This window comes from Topomyia yanbarensis, chromosome 3 (assembly GCF_030247195.1).
Source record: "Topomyia yanbarensis strain Yona2022 chromosome 3, ASM3024719v1, whole genome shotgun sequence".
In the NCBI taxonomy this organism is placed as follows: Eukaryota; Metazoa; Arthropoda; class Insecta; order Diptera; family Culicidae; genus Topomyia; species Topomyia yanbarensis.
The window spans coordinates 57,712,259-57,732,195 of NC_080672.1; the positions used below are offsets into that span (position 1 = coordinate 57,712,259).

Below are 19,937 nucleotides of genomic sequence, written 5' to 3' on the forward strand. Positions count from 1 at the left end.
TTACTCGAACCTATTAATATGAACAACACAATTCATTTCAACAATTCACTACCAAAACTATTAGCAGTTCATTCATAATCAGCCACATACAGAAATGCAACCATCTACCAACGAAGCTCATCAAAGGGGAAAAGTAAATGATATATCACTGACTGCAATATTATACAACATGTAAACCCAAACATAAATGCACAAAAATTTAAGTTAAAAAAAATTCATTTCAATACCAGTCATGTAAAACAGTCCAAATAGGAAACACATCGAATGCACGTTGCCGTGCGGCACAAATCTTCGACTACTGTTTTCTGCTTCTAACGGCTTAAAATATATCTGTTAAGGCGGAGTGTCGTACAAAAATAACATAATTGATTCTGTACTAGTTTACGACAGCATAGTGGAAAGTGTCTAATCTGGCCGCGAAAGCATCGTGAAATCTCAAGAAGTCCAGGAGTCATTTTTAGAGGTTTTCATGAAGATTTGTCGATTCACAATTCCTGATGTGATGAAGAAATTAAAATTTGCCATATGCGCGGATCGCTTGCCAAACAAGAATTGTGTACCGAATTTCGACATCTTCTTCTTTCACTTTTTGTACAACTTCAATATGCAAATTTCGCCACTTTGTTGCCGCTCCTGCTTGGTGCCTTTCGAACTTTTTATAGGTGTTGTAGAAAATATTCCATTGGAGCGAATAAAGGCGCTATAACCCAGGTTCATTAGCCCGGGCAGGGCTAAATACCTCCGTCCCATCTCAGAAGCTTAGGACAAAAGGAGTGCATTAATCCTCTTAGCCAAGTCACTCCCAACGATTTACTAAATCCCCATCAAATTGAAACGGTCGGTACGGTTGTCCACATTTCTTCCAAAATGATTCGTTGATTAAATTCTTCATTAAATGAATAATTTGATTGCCGTATAATTTTGAATCATCCTTATTCTGTACGCTTCACAGTTGGCCTGGCCACTTTAATGATTGTGTCACATACCATATGTGCCACAAACGTCACATGGGATAAGGTGCAATGTGTGAATACGAGCAACTGATCCATTGTTACCCCACACGCTAAAGAGTTATAAACAATTAAGTGCTACTATGTTTTGGAATTAAGCCTTCAAAATGATTCTATATTCATCCTAAGTTGGGGACCCCTAAAAGCCCGGGGCCCCTGGCTCTGGCCCAGTGTGCCCATGCATAAAGACGGTACTGGATATTAAACATGTTGTCTGGTCGTGCGCTAAGTATTCTAGTACCAGATCTCCGTTAAACGAATCCCTTCGACCTCGTTTCAGTGCAGTCTGAGATGCTATACCTAAATCGTTACTGATACTTTTTGCATGTATGGGAAATTGGATTCTGAGATGATTATGACTTTCATTGGTTCAATTTTCGATAAAAATACACTGAAATAAAATTCAGTTTGAACAATGAAAAGTTTTTTCAAATAGCTTTTTTTCCTTGAAAGATGGGTTTTTTTTGTAAATCGACTTTAAATTTTTAAAATCGTTTTTTTTTTTCAGTGTAGGAGCCGAAGAATTTTTTCAATATTTTTATTAAAAAGTTTGACTAATTTTGTGAAAATCACTCCTACAATATTTTTTTGTAGGATTTGTCACTTTTAGACTATAGCCATTTGAAAAAATTGGTAAAAAAAAGTTTGACCCTTTTCAAAAGACAGTCTAGATCATTTTTGGAAAAACAAAGTATGCAGAGTGGCTTTTTGTGACAAAGTTCTCATGTACAGAAAGTTTCATTAAAATCGGAGAGCGTGCTGCCAACATTTGTTCGAGTTGGCGCGAAATTCGTCTATATAACCTAAACTGGCCTGTCAGAGCAGATGACAGCTTTGGTTAGTATATGTATAAAAAATCATCATTTTGAAATAAAGACGTACGGTTTTGTCATGAAAATCCCGCCAACTTGAAAGTGAATGATTGAGGGAGGCTTTGAATTTGAATCATGATTGAACTGGATTGAACTGAAAGATGGCATTTAAAAATGAAAATTCGCGTCATTGGTCTGAGCTGCTACAAATGATATGATGAGCATTTGCATCACTGCCGATAATGAGCAAAACCCATTTCTGCTATCATCTAACAAAACGCTTCTGAAATCATCAGAAGGAGATGATTCGTTATGCGGCAGATACCTGGGCAATGATGTGAAGAAATTTTGAGTCATGCTGTACATCGCCTTTTTTGAGGTGCCTCCCGAAATATCACCGTCACTGTCACACCCAATTTTCAATATTTTGCAATGAAAATTCAGAAAAAAAATCTTGAATATTCGTATGGAAATTGAATAGACTAACACTTTCTGTATCGTCAAAAATCTATTTGGAAAATTCCGCCCTAAAGACAGCCATCAAAATCTAAACACAGCCGCCGGAAAAACCCCAGTCTTTGTTCTAGTGGCTGTAATCTCAAAGCTAAGTAGGGCTAGTAGTTGGGACTATTAGTGTTATCTGTATAATAGAAGTTACTACTATTAGTATGATAGGATTCTTCTGAAGCAGTGCTGCCAAGGCCATTATCAGTTGGTGATGAAAAATCAAATTTTCATACATCTTCGATATTTTGCAATATTCTAGAAAACTAATTAATCCTATCAATTCAAACTGTCTTAACCTATCTATTCCATGCATTTGGACTATTGTGAATATGCTAAGAGAATTGTTTTGAGTATCGGAAGGTACACATTGAGCAGCTTCTGGCACCTCGTGAGAATTATTGATTATTGAAAGCAACTATGACGCTGTTGAGTATTTTTCCAACAGACAAGTCCCTTTTATGAATATAGTTTAGTTTCTTGAACTAAGTTTATAAAAGTTTTTCTTTCCAAAAGACGGTGGAATAACTGAAGAGTCGCTGTATATGTTTATGCTTGAGGTTAATTTGTGCTACTCTTACCACAATCGATCAAAACAGTGATTCTCAATCTGGGGTCCGCGGACCCCTAGGGGGGCGTGGTAAGATTTCAGGGGATCAGTGAAGATGAATATTTTTTTCCGGTGGATATTGAAATTTAAAGCTTTTTCGTTACAAACAGAAAATAATATATTGATACCAAACAAAATTGATCTTCACAAACGGTATTTTATCATCGCCTTCAGTGGCACAGTAAAATGATCCAGCCACAGATAATAAAGCGCACGTAAAGCGGGGAAATATTATTTCGGTTACCTTTAAACCAAATCCTTTTTAACCAGCAGTATACGTTGAACTATTATTAAAAGTGAAACCAGGGTCTTAATCTCAATAAAGGGACATACATACAGTTACAGCACGTGAGAAACTGTGTATAGGTAACGTTTAAAAATTTAGCACAGACAGAAAAGTTTATTGCGAAGAACAACATGCAACACGGCGTCGAATATGACAACGTTAAAACCCTGATTCAAAATATATCGATAACGATAAAATTGAAGCGCACCTATAAGACGTAGCGCAGAGAGTTAGATCAGAACACATTAAAAGGTTTATGTCAACATACGGAGAAGGAAAAAATCAGTGTAATTCCCAACGGCATTCCTGTTGTTAACATGCGATTGGCAAATAACACTGTGCACATACCCTGATCATATTCCTACGTGCCAGTTTGGTAAACAGACGAGAGAAGGCAAATGGGCTGACTCCCGAATTGCGGTAGACTACACAGCATCACCGCCAAGAAAAAGGTACTCAACACGCAGCAGCAAGCTACATTCACAAGACCTTCCTGTCCGCAATAACATTGTTATTCTTTTGCTTTTACACAATGTAAAAATATGAAAACTCAACGGCTTAGTTATGCTAACGCATCGAGTCGTGTCAAATAAAACAAAAATAAATATGAAAATCGATCTGAAACCGTGGGGGGTACGCAACAACCATGGCTAATTTCGAAGGGGTCCCGGATACGAAAAAGGTTGAAAAGCCCTGGATCAGAGCACTAAACAGGTTGCTGAACTGACAAATGATTCCAAAAAGAAATTGCTATTTCGATTTGCGAGGACACCAATCTCCACTCTGTTAAAGCTTCGAGTGAAAAATAAGACCCATGATACTAGGTCGGATTTGGACCAGCTAGCTTTGTCATATAACTAGTATAACTTTATAAACAAAGCATCACCCAACGACGAATGATGCGCGATTCTCTGTAAACAAGAAGTTCCAAAACCAAATCCCTCCTTATTCGAAAGATTGATAATATGTAGTCCAATGAAATTAAAACAACCAGTCATGTTACGGAATATTTTCATACATAACCAGCGAAAAAAAAATCTACGAAGACGCAAACACATAAAAACACCACCAATTTTGATGAACATTTAACACATGTTTCGCGTTCTGGAAGACAGCATTTTTCCGCTCGATTTTTTGTTCATTACTGGCAAAGTTTAGCCTTTGTTTTCATTCTCCCCCCGCTCCACTAGTCAACCCATGGCGATGATCCCAAGATTCAGTTGGGATCAATGTTAGCTTTGCGGTGAGTTACTATTTATGATATCATCACACCAGAGCAGAGGAACGGTAGCCGAACAACAACATGCACCACAGCAACCGTACGTAGGATCCCTCATAGTAACGCAGCAGTAGGCCTGGTGGCAAAATAAAAAAAAGTTTCCCACCAACAACCCAGCACGCAGAGATGCTGGGTCGAGACCTTACGTCATCACATCACCAATTTCTCGTTCTTGTTTGCTTCGAAATCTAGCGATTGCATATGTTTAGGCATGGTTTATTACCGGGATGGATTATCGCCTCCACTATGCGCCAACAGCTTGATGGGACGACACCGCATACAAACGACAGGTCTTGGAACTGAGGGGAAAGGGATTTCGAATAAGGAACAAATAAATGTCGGGAAATGTTTCTCGCTGACAGTTGTTGATGTGGGCAACTTGTTGCCTGCGTGGTTTAACTCATGGAGTGAAATTGAAAAGAATTCGATAAAAAAATGTGTTGTTTTTTTCGTTACTAGTATAAATGTCCTCAGAATCCGATAATTACCAAGAAGATTTCCGGAAAAAAGAAAAAGAATTTCTCAAGCTAATATATGCTCCTTTTCTCTTTCTCGCAGGTACATCGATTTCCTCTACCGGGTTCTGTCCAACAACGAGCTGCCGCTGTTGGAGGAAACGCAGAAAAACCTGGCCAATTCGGGTGCCACCAGTAGTGCGTTGCAGTTCAACGGTAGTGGCATCTTGGCACACGAAAAACTCAGCTACCTGTTCAGTGTGTGGCGCATGGAGGGAGACTGGAGCAATGGGAGCAGCAGCACCGGAAGTTGCAGCGGTAAGGAGTGATGGACCGCGGTTGACGGTTTCACTCACACTCACAACACACAAGAAACCGGAAAGAAAGTATTATTTAGTGCTGTAAGGTACTGTTCCTAGTTGGCAAGAGTAAAGTAAAAACGGAGGTTGAAATCGGTTGACGATTCAATCGAAGGTTCGCCTAAATGTTTGTTGATAGAATGTATGTGTATCTGCGCACCGAGCGCCGAAGCAGCTTCGTCCAAAGAAACGCGGATTAAGTGTTAGATATTTCTCCTAAGAAATGAAAACTATTCCAAAAAACAATTAATTAAGATAATATAAGTATAAGTAATAAGAGCTAAAAGCCAATCAATTTGACCTATACAAATGTGTTAAGTGTTGTTATGAACTACTGTAACTGCTGGAAGGATCATTCGTTTTGACCAGGTCAAAACCGAGTCGAGCCTTTGGAAACCAACTCTATTCGATGAGGGGCTGCGTATTGTTACTTTAGATGTGACTCTAATGTGCAACTATACCGAACTCCATTCGTAAGCATTTCCATTTTACTATCTATTTTCTCGTTCTTTTTCCTTTTATCATATGTTAAATGTGTAGTAGATAAGATTAGAAACTGGTTGAAACAGTCCAAAGATTGGACAAAATCGAAATAAATCCGTTATTTTCGGGGACTGCATGTCTTTAGAAAATTATAAACACCAGTAAAAGAGCTTGAACAGTTATTGATCCGAAAGTTGGTGATAAAATAGTGGAAACGATATAAAAACCATACCTTCTATTCTTACCACTGCGTGATGAGTTTCAGAAGTTTCACCAAAGCTTATTTCACCGCTTTCAATAACAGAGTTGGCACTACTTCGATGGATAAAACGTCTATAAATTCACATTAACATATTTGCATCGTTCTTGAGCAGCAATATAACTACATAAATGGGTTAATAATAGTGGAATATTTCTGATTGAGTCCAACGAAAACTCGAATTGAGTGCCCCAATTGTCGAACTGCTATTTGAGCCAATGCGTCGGATAGAGATGGCAGACGCTGCTCTAACCAACGGCTTCAAATGGATAGGGTGATAATAGAAACAGGGCAAAAATAGGCTCATTACCTTATGTTCAATATAAATGAAGATGTGGAATAATTGTCTATTAGGTTCTTTACAGACAGTTAACCTCGCTTTTCTTGACAGTTTGCGTGTACTGTTTACATGGACTTAGAAAAATTTGTGGGCGACTAGATTCGCTCGGAGCAAATCGTAAAGAATTTTTCTAAGTCCATGTAAACAGTACAAGCGAACTGTCAAAAATGAACACTCAGTTCATTTGTGACGTCACCGTAAAGTATTCAATTGTATCCTTATTTCCAGCTCTACCTTTGTGCAACTAGCATCGATGCCATTAAAGTCAGAAGAGAAGTAGGCTATGGCTAAAGGTGAACATTTTTTATCTGTCGCGTTTTTACTCTGGAAATTTTTTTGTGATGATATTATGTATAGTAAACGTGAGAATTGTGACATTAAGTGCTGGAATTAGGAATAAAGGTGATGAAATTTTTGAAATTAGTTGAATCGGCGTCAGACATTGCTCTCGGTACGGGCGCAGTAACAGGTTTTGCTTTCACGCTGGAACCGCACCTGGAATGTACTTCAGTTACAGTTTACATTACTCTCCGGATAATACAATCGATCATCTCCAGGACCGATAACAAGAATGGACAAACGTTTGATGAATCGCTGGCTTTTGGTGAGATTGTTTGAACATTTACTTTTTTACTCTTATTTGCACTGCGCTTTGATTATACTGAAGGCGTGTTTTTCCTTCAACATTCAATGAAAAATATTTCCGTTTCGTTTTTTTATACCTTTTATTATCGTCAACAAATCTCGGTCGTCAACTGCCCAACAAAATACAGTGTGTCCCACATTTACATGTTCACCCTAATTTTTCAAGACAATCTTTTCTATTCAAACAAACTGCATTAAATTGTCAGGGTTTGATTTCGAGGTTAATCAACGATGTTCCTCGAAATTTGAAAAACTGGTGCGTTTTATTCGTTTGTTATGGCAGTTTAAATGAAAAAAGGGGTATCCGACATTTATCCGTTCACGAAATTAAAGAAACAGAATTCATTTTCGAAATAGGCAAGCTCAACTGGTATCCAAAACAAACCATCCAATCAATAATTAATAAAAAAAAATCTAGCATGCTTAATAAGCAAAATCTCACAACATTAACTCCAACAACCAGGGTTGCCAAGAATTTTTTCAAAAAAACTGGAAAAATTCTTGAAAAAAACTGGATGCTCGAAAAAAATCCTGCTTTAACCTTGCAATGTTCAAGTCAACGATTCAATGAACGACTGTTAAGTAAATGTTTCATACCTTTTACTGAAAATTCAAGTCGGTTTTTTTTAAAATTGTCGTCTAAATTTAAAAATAAATATTAAAGCATTCGAATTTAATTGTAATTGTAATAGCCGAATTAACTGTCTTGAAGGTTTCAATCCTAAATTTAAGACCATTTGCCAAACTTGAGGATGCGCTTAAACTTTTCTTACGATACCACTATAGCAACTAGCTGAGAATTCAACAAATGTTCATCAAAGTATTTGACACAATGTACTGTCACCTTAACGTTTGAGTAAAATTCATTTGAAATAGAATCAAAATGTACGTCCCCGAACCGTTTCACTCACAAGTGGTATAAAAAGAGTTCTGGTTACGGTGGATTAAAATCTTATTCTGGCGAACTCGGCATCATCCCATCGCTTACTTGAAAATTCTATGAAGATGAAACAAGTTACAATTTGCGAGATAAAAAATAAAATATTTTAAAAAAAACTGGATAAAACTGGCTCAATTTAAAAAAAAAAACTGGAAGATTTTACCGATTGTCTGTTTGACTGGATGTTGTAAAAAAACTGGAAGAATCCAGTTTAAACTGGAAGGTTGGCATCGCTGCCAACAACTGAAAATTTAAAAAGGATTGCGGTAGATTTCAACAAAAATACGGTTTATCTACTTAGAACAAAATTAAAAAAGTTTGGTATAGATCTAGTTTTGAGTAGTCGAAACTACCAACTAAAATCAATACTAGGATCCACAAATGACCATCTATGGGGGCGTGCACATGGAAGACGGAACGTGGCGCAGGCGAAGGAATCATGAGTTGCATCAGCTGCTGGAAGAACCATCCATCGCGCATACCGCAAAAATAGGACGTTTGCGGTGGGCTGAACACGTCGTAAGAATGTCGGACGACGACCTGGTGAAGATGGTTCTTGAGGGCGACCCTACAGGAACAAGAGGACGGGGCGCACAGCGAGCACGGTGGATCGACCAGATAGAGGACGACCTTCGAAGACTGTGAAGCTGGCGACAAGCAGCAATGGAACGAGTGGAGTGGAGACGGCTTCTGCATACAGCAAGAGACAACAAGGCTCTAGCCTGAACGGTAAGGTAAGTAGTCCACAAAGGATTCGATAGAAACACTGAGCAAATCGGGGGTATACAAAATATCATGTTCACATTGCGATAAAGTTTATATTGGACAATTCAAAAGAACATTAGGAATTCGGTTCATGGAGCATATTGAAATAGCAGAAGGTTATCTTGCAAGTGTTAACCGTTAGGCTGCATTCCTCAGCCTTTTGTTCGCATAGTGAGGATTGAACAATAGCCATAATAATAAGCTGGACTGGTGCGTCGTGGGAGAACTTTACGAAGGACCATTATGTGTATATTCCAGCTGTAAATGTACAGTCTGAAGGCGTTGTCACCGATGAGAGTTTGACATGCGAGGATCTGCTGGAGTACGGGGTTGGCCGTTTTAGAGACCGCTTACTGCAGCCAGTGAAAATACTAGAGTGCAAGCGTTTACACTCAGCAGTAGTTGCGGGGGGTGGTTCAAAAACGTACCCCCAATCAAACTCTTATCGGGTGACCTTCGTTGGTACCGCTTTGTCAAATTACGTCCTCTTACACAAGGTTCGTCTGCCTGTGCGTCTGTTTGTACCGCGGGTCATGAATTGCACAAAGTGTAAACAATTGGGTTACACAGCCACCCATTGTAGTAATAAGACCCGCTGTGGAAAATGCGGTGAGAATCATGTGGATGGTTCGTGCAGTAAGAATGCTTACTGTGCAGAGATTCTGCATGATATCTCGGCATGTCCCGCGTGCAAATTACGCGAGGATAAACTAAAACGTTCCCTTGCGGGACGATCCGAACGTTCTTTCGCAGAAATTCTAAAGAAATCTATGCCACCATCAGAGTTAAAAATAATCGAAGCTCTTTTTTGACGGCTGAAAATGAACCTGAGGCGACTTGCGGTGAATAGCAACAATATTCATTCAAATATACTCATTTCACTAATTATCTAGGAAAATGTTTTTAAATGCCGGTAAAGCATATGAAACAACTATCATCGACGCTTACATTGTGCCAGGGCCTACTTTGATGCGTTTGATTCGTTGCTGCACGGTCGCTTCGTATACTAATCGAAGACGAATGAAAATCTGCGTGGATGAATGGGCGGTTTGACGTTTTCAGCTGTGTCACTGAATATTGAAAATGAATGCGGCTGAGTGTGATCAATTTTCATTCAATGAATTTGAATATTGAATTAACTCTGGCCACCATCCTCAACAAACATCTATGCTCACTTGCCTCCTGACGAGGGCGAGGCTAATGACCCACAAGAGGGAACATCTACTAGGGTGCCTAGAAGTTATAGGAAGAGAAGGAACATTTCCTCTCCTAAAGTTCCTTGTAAAGGCCAGAAGGTGGGGATCCGAAAGTGACATCTCTTGGAAGTGTTGCCTACCTAACTGATCCCATTAAAAGTCTGTTGTTAGTTCTTCTACCTACAGTAAAAACATTTTTAAAGCAGTTGACTGCCAAATGGCCCCTCCTTTCAGCGATTGTAGCCTTCGATGGCTAACTCATCGAACGAGATCACGGATTTGATCACTGTTCTACAGTGAAATGGCAGAAGTATCATCCCAAAAATAGATTCTTTCAAATATTTAATAAATAGCTTGAGATGCGATGCATTTGCTTTATGTGAAACTTGGTTAACATCCGATATAAACCTTAACTTCCACGATTTTAATACTATTCGCTTGGATCGAGATACCCCCTACGGAGGAGTACTTTTGGGGATCAAAAAGTTCTATTCCTTCTACAGAATTAACCTTCCCTCGATAACAGGTATTGAAGTTGTCGCTAGTCTTGTAACAATCAAAGGCAAAGATCTTTGCATAGCTTCCATATATATTCCCCCCAACACCGCGAATCTCTACCTGCACCGCGACTAGTTTTAGGAGACTTTAACTCTCACGGTACGGAATGAGGTTGCCTTTATGATGATAACCGTTCTTCTTTAATTCACAACATTTGTGACAACTTTAATATGACAATTCTAAACACGGGTGAAATGACACGGATCCCTCCTCCACCAGCGCGCCCAAGTGCATTAGATTTATCCCTTTGCTCGACCTCGCTACAGTTAGATTGCGCGTGGAAGGTAATCCCTGATCCTCATGGTAGCGGCCTTCTGCCGATCGTAGTATCGATCACCAACAGATCAAAACAATTGGAATCAATCAATATTTCGTATGACCTCTCACGAAATATCGATTGGAAGAGCTATGCGGCCGTGATATCCGACAACATCGAATTTACCCAAGAACTTTCTCCGGAGGAAGAGTACAGCTTTTTGGCTGGCTTGATTCTCGACAGCTCGAATCAAGCTCAGACTAAGCCAGTACCGGACGCGAACATACAAAAGCGTTCTCCCAACCCGTGGTGGGACAAAGAATACTCAGACGGGTTACCCGCTAGCTACCGACAATACGCGACGTTAGAAACGCGAATGAAGAGTTTGATAAAAGCCAAGAAATGTTGTTACTGGCGCCGATTCGTTGACGGGCTAACGAGAAAAACATCCATGAACACTCTTTGGGGCATGGCCCGTCGTTTGCGAAACCGAAACAGTACTAACGAGAGCGTGGAATATTCAAATCGTTGAATATTCGATTTTGCCAAGAAGGTTTGACCGGATTATGCCCTGGAACAGAAGATCTACCACGCCGCGCCCCCTCACAATAACGCGAACGAAACACCTTTTTTGATGGTGGAGTTCTCACTTGCTCTCTTGTCCTGTAACAATAAAGCTCCAGGGCCAGACAGAATCAAATTCAACTTGTTGAAGAATCTGCCAGACTCTGCCAAGAGACGCTTGTTGAACTTATTTAATAAGTTTCTTGAGGCTAACATTGTCCCACACGATCGCGTGGGACAATGTTAGCCTCAAGGTCATCGCCATCCAAAAACCAGGAAAACCAGTCTCCGATCACAATTCGTATCGACCGATCGCAATGCTGTCATGTATCCGGAAGTTGTTTAAGGAAATGATCCTATCCCGCTTCGACAATTGGGTCGAAGCAAATGGCTTACTGTCAAATACACAATTTGGCTTTCGCAAAGGCAAAGGGACGAACGATTGTCTTGCGTTGCTCTCAACAGAAATTCAAATGCTAGCAAAAAGCAGATGGCATCAGTGTTCCTAGATATAAAGGGGCTTTTGATTCAGTTTCTATCAACATTCTTTCAGAGAAGCTGCACCAGCATGGTCTTTCAGCGACTTTAAACAACTTTTTACTAAACTTGTTGTCGGAAAAGCACATGCATTTTTCGCATGGTGACTTATCGACATCACGATTTAGCTACATGGGCCTTCCCCAGGGCTCATGTCTAAGCCCCCTGTTATACAATTTCTATGTCAACGACATTGATGAATGTCTTGACAATTCGTGCACGTTAAAGCAACTTGCACACGATAGCGTGGTTTTTGTAACGGAACCCAAAGCTGTCGATCTACCATTACAGAACACCTTGGAAAATTTGTCTGCTTTGGCTATTAAGCTGGGTATCGATATCTCCACGGAGAAAACTGTGCTAGTTGTATTTTCTAAGGAGCGTGAACCAGCACAATTACAGCTTCTATTAATAGGTCAAACTATCGCTCAGGGGCCCTATTCTCGCAGTCACGTCACCTAGTGACTAGAAGAAAATTTCCTTCTAGTCACCAAGTGACGTGACTGTGAGAATAGGGCCCCAGGTCTTCACATTTAAATATCTAGGGATCTGATTCGACTCGTAAGGTACTTGGGGATGCCATATTCGGTATCTGAAACAGAAATGCCAGCAAAGGATCAACTTTCTACGTACAATAACCGGAACATGGTGGAGTGCCCACCCAGGAGACCTAATTAGGTTGTATCAAACAACGATACTGTCGGTAATGAAATACGGATGCTTCTGCTTTCGCTCCGCCGCGAACATACATTTCATCGAACTCGAAAGAATTCAGTATCGTTGTTTGCGTATCGCCTTAGGGTCTCGAAGTCCTGCCGGGCGTTCTCCCGCTGAAAAATCGATTTTGGGAACTCTCATATCGATTGCTCATCCGATGCGACATTCTGAACCCGTTGGTGATTGAAAACTTCGAGAGGCTCGTCGAGCTTAATTCTCAAACCCGATTTATGTCCTTGTACTTCGACTACATGGTACAGAGCATTAATCCTTCTTCGTATACTCCCAACCGTGTTCGTTTCCTAGATAGTTCTGATTCTACTGTATTCTTCGACACATCCATGAAGGAAGAGATTCGTGGAATTGCGGACCACATACGCCCACAAGTGGTTCCAAACATTTTTTATAATAAATTCCGAGAAGTCGACTGTTCTAAGATGTTTTATACTGACGGATCAAACCTCGAAGGATCCACTGGCTTCGGTATTTTCAATCAAAAGTTCACCGCCTCCTACAAACTCAGTGACCCCGCTTCAGTTTACGCCGCAGAACTAGCTGCCATTCAGTATACCCTTGGAGCCATTGAAACATTACCCGCAGACCATTACTTCATCGTTTCGGATATCCTCAGTTTCATTGACGCTATTCGCTCGATGAAACATGGAAAGCACTCCTCGTATTTTTTGGGGAAAATACGGGAGTTACTGAGTGCTTTATCTGACAAATCTTTCCAGATTACCTTATTGTGGGTCCCTTCTCATTGCTCCATTCCGGACAATGAGAAGGCGGACTCCTTAGCTAAGGTGGGTGCCCTAGAAGGTAACGTTTATGAAAGACCAATTGCTTCAGCGAATTTTTCAGTATTACTCATCAGACAACCCTCGAAAGTTGGCAAAACTTGTGGAGCAATGGGGAGCTAGGAAGGTGGTTACATTCGATTGTTCCCAAGGTATCGACGAAACCTTTGTTCAAGGGGATGGATGTGGGTCGTGACTTCATTCGTGTGATGTCCCGACTCATGGCGAACCATTACACGCTGGATGCACATCTCCAACGTACACTCAGGTTTTTTTTACGCGGGGGATACGAGCCGCGTAAACGAAAACCGCGTAAATTTCAAAATCCGCGTAAATAAAAACCGCGTAAATTTCAAAATCCGCGTAAATTTCAAAATCCGCGTAAATGAAAACCGCGTAAATTTCAAAATCCGCGTAAATGAAAACCGCGTAAATTTCAAAAACCGCGTAAATGAAAACCGCGTAAATTTCAAAATCCGCGTAAATGAAAACCGCGTAAATTTCAAAATCCGCGTAAATTTCAAAATCCGCGTAAATGAAAACCGCGTAAATTTCAAAATCCGCGTAAATGAAAACCGCGTAAATTTCAAAATCCGCGTAAATGAAGACCACTTAAATTTAAGAATCCGCGATAAAGGGAACCTCATTGATGGATACCGCGTAAATTCCATAATCCGCGTAAATGAAAACCGCGTAAATTTCAAAAACCGCGTAAATGAAAACCGCGTAAATTTCAAAATCCGCGTAAATGAAAACCGCGTAAATTTCAAAATCCGCGTAAAAAAAACCGCGTAAAAAATACCGCGCGAAAAAAAACCGCGTAAAAAAAACTTGAGTGTATTGGGCTCGTGGATAATGGTATCTGTGATTGTGGCGACGGCTATCACGACATCGAGCACATTGTCTGGGCGTGCACCGAGTACAGTTCCGCCAGGTCTCGGCTAAATGGATGCCCTGCGGGCCCGAGGAAGACCAACCAACGTCCCGGTTTGACATGTGCTGGCAAGCCGCGATCTCCTCCATATGTCCCTCGTTTACACCTTCTTAAAAACCATCAATATACAAATTTAACTGCCCCTTCTTATTTCCTATCAGAAAAATATAACCCAACTATAGAACATATTAAAATTCAACGTCAAATCTCCAATCCTTGGAAATTAGACGTAGCTGAAAGCCTAGAAATTTTCAAACATTCCTCTCCTTCCTGACTAAATCAAGACCAAGGTAACGGATATTCATGGCTCATCGAAATATTACCTACGTACAAAAAACGGTCAACTTCATGCACCTAGGTACCTACCGACAGCCTACCAATTTTCCTAGATGAAAAAGTTAGCAATCCCGAAATTTCCTACAGACTGATACAAACACTGAAGAAGATTACAAGTAGTAATCGAAAAACCAGGTATCTGTTAAATAGCGAAGTGCAAGCGCATTTAACTATAAACAAACATAGTGGAATTAAATGGTAGAAAAAAACATATATAAAGATAACTTTAATGCCTGGTGTCGAGAGGAGGTCGTAACGATTGAAAGAATATCGCTTTTTGATCCCCAAAAGTACTCCTCCATGGGCGTATGATCTTTAAGGCTAAATCTCCAAATAAACAAGAGTCTTCTCGATCCAGACTGTGGTGCACAAATTAAAAGACGTGCCCATGGTTAAGAAATTGTCACAGAATTATATGCTGGCGCAAACGATTGAACTTCATCAAGGGGCCATGCTTGCTCTGTTTACAGTTCGATCGTTTGCGACAGTTGCAAAGTTCGGACCGATTGATTTTGTCTCGTGCTGACCTAAGTCGCTCCAGGGGTGGCATTGCGCGTCTCGAAACGAAAGGTTTATTGTATGCAAGCTTGTATAAAAAAGTCGATTCGAAATGGTTCCATAATGTCGCCCCAGGATTCTTCCATAAGACCCTGTATGTAATAATTGATGTGAATTGGGGGGGGGGGTTATAAATAACGGCTTGTCTGGAGAATACAGTCAGTTTTTCAATTCGACAATCATCGAGTGTTTTGCCTTTCTCAATAGAAAGGTATTGCAATTGCTCTGAAAACCGACTTTTTAACGGAGGCCCGGAGGGCCGAGTGACATATACCATTCGATTCAGTTCGTCGAGTTCGGCAAATATCTGTGCGTGTGTATGTATGTATGTGTGTATGTGCGTCTGTGTGTGTATGTGACCAAAAATGTCACTCATTTTTCTCAGAGATGGCTGAACCGATTTTGACAAACTTAGTCTGCCCGGGAAAAGTGGCCATCTTTCAAAATTGACGAACTCCCAAATGATAGCTATATTATCCCCACAGATGTCTATAAAATTTCTCACGGATCGCTTATATGGTTCCGGAAATATACACTGAACCGTCCGGTCACATATGAAATTCCCATATAATCCGGAACTCAAAATTTTTTTCAAAGGGGGGACCCCATGAAATTTCAGAAATCGAATTCGTAATTTTGATGCCAAACATCTTTAAAATGTATGAAACGTCGAGATTTTATTTTATCTCGAAATTTTTTTTATAAAAATCGACTTTTTGGAACCGATTTCGCTCCTTTTTTCAATTCAATATTACCGTGGCTGGTTTTTCTTTTGCAAAATTTTAGAACTCGAATAATGGTTTCTTTTCTTGTATATAGTTGTCAAGTTATGTATAATAAAATTGCAATGTATACATTTGAAAGCTTTTAATAAATATAAGCAACTAAAAAATTCTCGTGTTCATGATTGAGAAAGGCACAATTGCACCGCTAGGTGGAATAAAACAGGTTTTTAATTAACTCTATCGCCACCAATCGGGACTACGTCAAGGCGAATAATATTAAAATCGTAGAAGTCGAGGTCTATTTCTGAAGTACGTACAGTTTCACATAACGCGTTTCAATTTTTTTACTAAAACTTTAAAGGAATCGATTTTCGGGATAATGCTTCAGCAACTCCACTGTAGAACAGTGCTCAAATCAGAGGGTCAGAAATGATTGAAGCAATGAAAATACTGTCCACAATATCAGAGAATTCGTTTAAGCCAGCACTAGTTTCTTTCTCTGAGTGAGTGCTGGAAACTCTTTTTCTGAGTTTCTGCGTCGGTTTTACACCATTACTTCCTCGAGTGGTTATTTTTGGAGGTCCTTGAAGAGACACCTTCTGGCCTTTACAATGAAGCTTGAGAGAGGAGAAGTTCCTCCTTTTTCTATTGCTACTAGGTGCAGTAGAAGATGTTTCCTTTGTCGCGTTAGTCAGTACTCAAGTTTGTATAGATGTTCTTAGAGACCGGTGGCGTAACTATCTTTAGCATTTCTGCAAAAGATCGCTTAGATCGACTCTGAAAGGAACGCTTCAGTTTCTCCTCGTGCTGTTTGTACGCGGGATATGTCGGAAGATCATGCGGATTTCGCCCATAGTAGACGTTTTTCAACATCCCTTCCCCAGCAATCATCCACATCAGTGATTCTCAACCTGGGGTCCGCGGACTCCTAGGGGCCGTGAAGCCGTTAGGGGTCCGCGAAGAAAAATATATTTTCTGAGTGCATATTGAAATTTCAAATTTCATTTCCTAACAAACTGAAAATAACATATTGATAGCTTACAAAATCGATGCATATCCGTGGAGGTCCGCAGCAACCGAGGGTGATTTCTAAGGGGTACATGATACTAAAAAGGTTGAGAACCGCTGATCCACATGATTCCCACCGCATTTCTAACAACGAACCTTATTGCTACAATGGGAGGCTCTGTGTTAATTGTCTGAAATTTATGCAGTTCAAAAAGGCGAACAGGTAGGTGAACCTTGTCAAAGAGAATGTAGTTAGGTAGAGCAGAACAGGCGAAGGCCACCCGATAAGAGCCTGAGTTGGCGTATGTTCTCTTCCCGTCAGCTGTGGTTAATGCTGAAAGCAAACGTTTGCGGCCCAGTATCTTCCCTGGCTGAAGCTAGAGATTCTTGAAACAGCCAACCCAGTGTATCAGCAGATTCGCGCAATTCATACTCGGAGGAGACGACCCTGTCAATTTTAACCAGAGTAGCTGGTACATGTACTCTGTACTCCTTCATAAAAGGCCTGCAATATCATTTGCCTGACTACCATCCTAATCCTATCAGGGCGAGTTTTCGATTTTTCTGTCACCGCAGAATATCGTTCTGTCAGAATTCGAGAAATCTGCAATAAATTCAAATATTGTTTGTCTTTGGCCTAGAAAAAGACCACGAAGGGCCCGGTTGAGAAGCATGCATATAGCTTGAGCCGATGAGTCGATTTTATTTCGACATTCGGTAGCCGGCTATCCAGAGTTTAAACATAAGAAAACATAACTAAATTTCTTTTTGCTCTGTGTATTCGTGTACTCGAAGACTATACCATACCACCACATAAAACATACTCATTTCGTGGTCGCATTGCTTGCTTGTGGCGAATCCTAGACCTATACCTGTTCCTCCATTCAACTCCGTAATACCTATGGAAGCGCGCTGAGTCGGCAGTCTGCCTTAAATAGGTATTACATTTACATTTCCTACCCTATCCCAAGTATCGGTGAAGATGTTCGTGGCCGGCAATGACTATTGGTTTACTGAACTCAAAAAAGATAAAGTTCATTCCCGATCATTTATCTCACAAGCAAGATGAGTTAAATTACAAATAGCACCGTGCTTCGCAATGTAACGCAAAGTAACTAGAACTATCATCGAATCTTCGACGAATTGCATGAAAATTTCTTCATCAAAAAAAAAATTACATAAATAAATGAAGCGCATCAGGAAAAGTTAAATCGAGCAATATGCCTCATAAATCATCCGGAAAATGAATGTAAACTGTTCCCACTATGGCTGCATGTATTATTATGTCTGTCTATCTGCCATTGCGAAAGAGAAAGAGATAAATCTGTACTGCCCATCGTCAACCATGGCGTCAGGGATTTCATGGGTAAGCTCCGATTTTTTTAGTTACACCCATCGTTCGTCCCACGAGTAGATTTAAAACAAAAAGATCCGTTGTTTCTGTCGTTTTCGATGTCGAACTCTACCATTGGAACTCGAGTCGTCTGGAAGCTAATAGGTTTAATTCCCGTACAAACTGAGTAAGATTTATCCGGTTGACCAAGATTCTGGTAGATCCTTCCATTGTAGTTTTGAAAACGAGATGGAGCCAAATGAATGGCGACTGCTAAACAGACTGCAGTTCTCGCAGTTGAAAAATCCATTTGTTCACAAATGACCATTCTCCAACTCCAAATTTCTGCTGCACGAATGATCTGGAGAATATATATAAACCTTATAGCTATGTATGTAATAAAGTGACGGTCAGATAGACTCGGCACGACCCAGTCTAGTTTGTAAAAGAAGATTTAACTCACCGGACTAGAACAGAAACAAACCGACGCACAGTGATCACCTTCCATGCAAAAGTCGGACAAAACCTCAAAAGTGGCCCGAATTTGATGAAAACCTCACATTAGGGTAATTTTGATACGCTGAATTCATATTTGATGTTTATTTTTCTGTTTTTTAAATCCTCAAAATTTTGGCACTTAGGGTGGTTCGAAAATTACACATTTACGAATATAAAGTGCACTATTTCCGAAAATTCATTTTCAAAAAATTAGGTGCGGTGAACTTTTTAGCAGAATACACATTTTTTCAACTGTCGATAATGATAAGACACATCTATAAATTATATTGCGAACCCTGGGTAGTCAAAGGCTATCATGCGTCTCCTTCAGACGTATCATGAAAAATCACCTTTTTTCATACCTCGGGGCAGAAAGGGGCAAAACAAGATATTCATTTTCGGAAAGTACACTAATTTTCAAGTATAATGAACAACAAGCGATCTTTCCGAACCGTTTCAAAAACAAGTACCGTCATTTTGAACATTATAACTTTAAACTATTGCTCGATTTATTATTTATTTTTCATGACTGAGCGAGAAGAAAGGCTTGTATCGACTATATCGAATGGCAGCTATAAGTCCAGCGAATAACCTTTCAAATGAAATCAGTTTGACCCCAATCGGAATCCTAACTAAAAATATATATTCATTTGAATAACTTAGGTTTGAAAAGAGTTTTCCTCAGAATTCATCATATATTTCACCTTCGAAGTTTTGTAAAAAAATGAACTCTCGTCTTCGGGACTTAATATTTTGAGAAGACTCTATTCTACCAGTTAAAAAGCAGAGAAAAATGTAAAATCACGAAAAATCTAAAATAAAATTTTGAGGTTTTGTCCGGCTAGGCGACACTGTGCGACGATGAATACTAGATGAGCACAGATAGCAATAAAAAACGGATATTCAATCCAGTCTGGAACGGTTTTCGATCCGAGATTCGACTGCTTATCTGCCTTTGTATGTACCCAGCACTGTCTGGTGCGGGTGGCTGGTGGTAACCTTAGAAGTTAATTAAAATTTTTCCCGCCGACCGAAAAAATAAACATCCATAGAACGGAGTAGAGGAACGAAAACGACGACCCATCTTTTATATGTGCGATGCGACTTTGCCGGGCCGGGACAGTGTGAATGATTTATTTAGAGAATCTAGGCACAGGAGGACGCTAGAAGTGG

At 40.0% G+C, this 19,937-nt stretch overlaps 1 protein-coding gene across 1 annotated transcript in view; it reads left to right on the top strand.

Annotated features, from left to right (window-relative positions):
* LOC131692420 (protein twist-like) overlaps nucleotides 1-5,920 on the top strand; it is a 39,653-nt gene extending 33,733 nt beyond the window's left edge. Inside the window, exon 2 of the mRNA XM_058979457.1 lies at nucleotides 5,060-5,920. Coding sequence (XP_058835440.1) covers nucleotides 5,060-5,285 — 226 coding nt within the window. The 3' untranslated portion in view covers nucleotides 5,286-5,920. The remainder of the gene's footprint in view (nucleotides 1-5,059) is intronic.
* The last annotated feature ends 14,017 nt before the right edge of the window (nucleotides 5,921-19,937 follow it).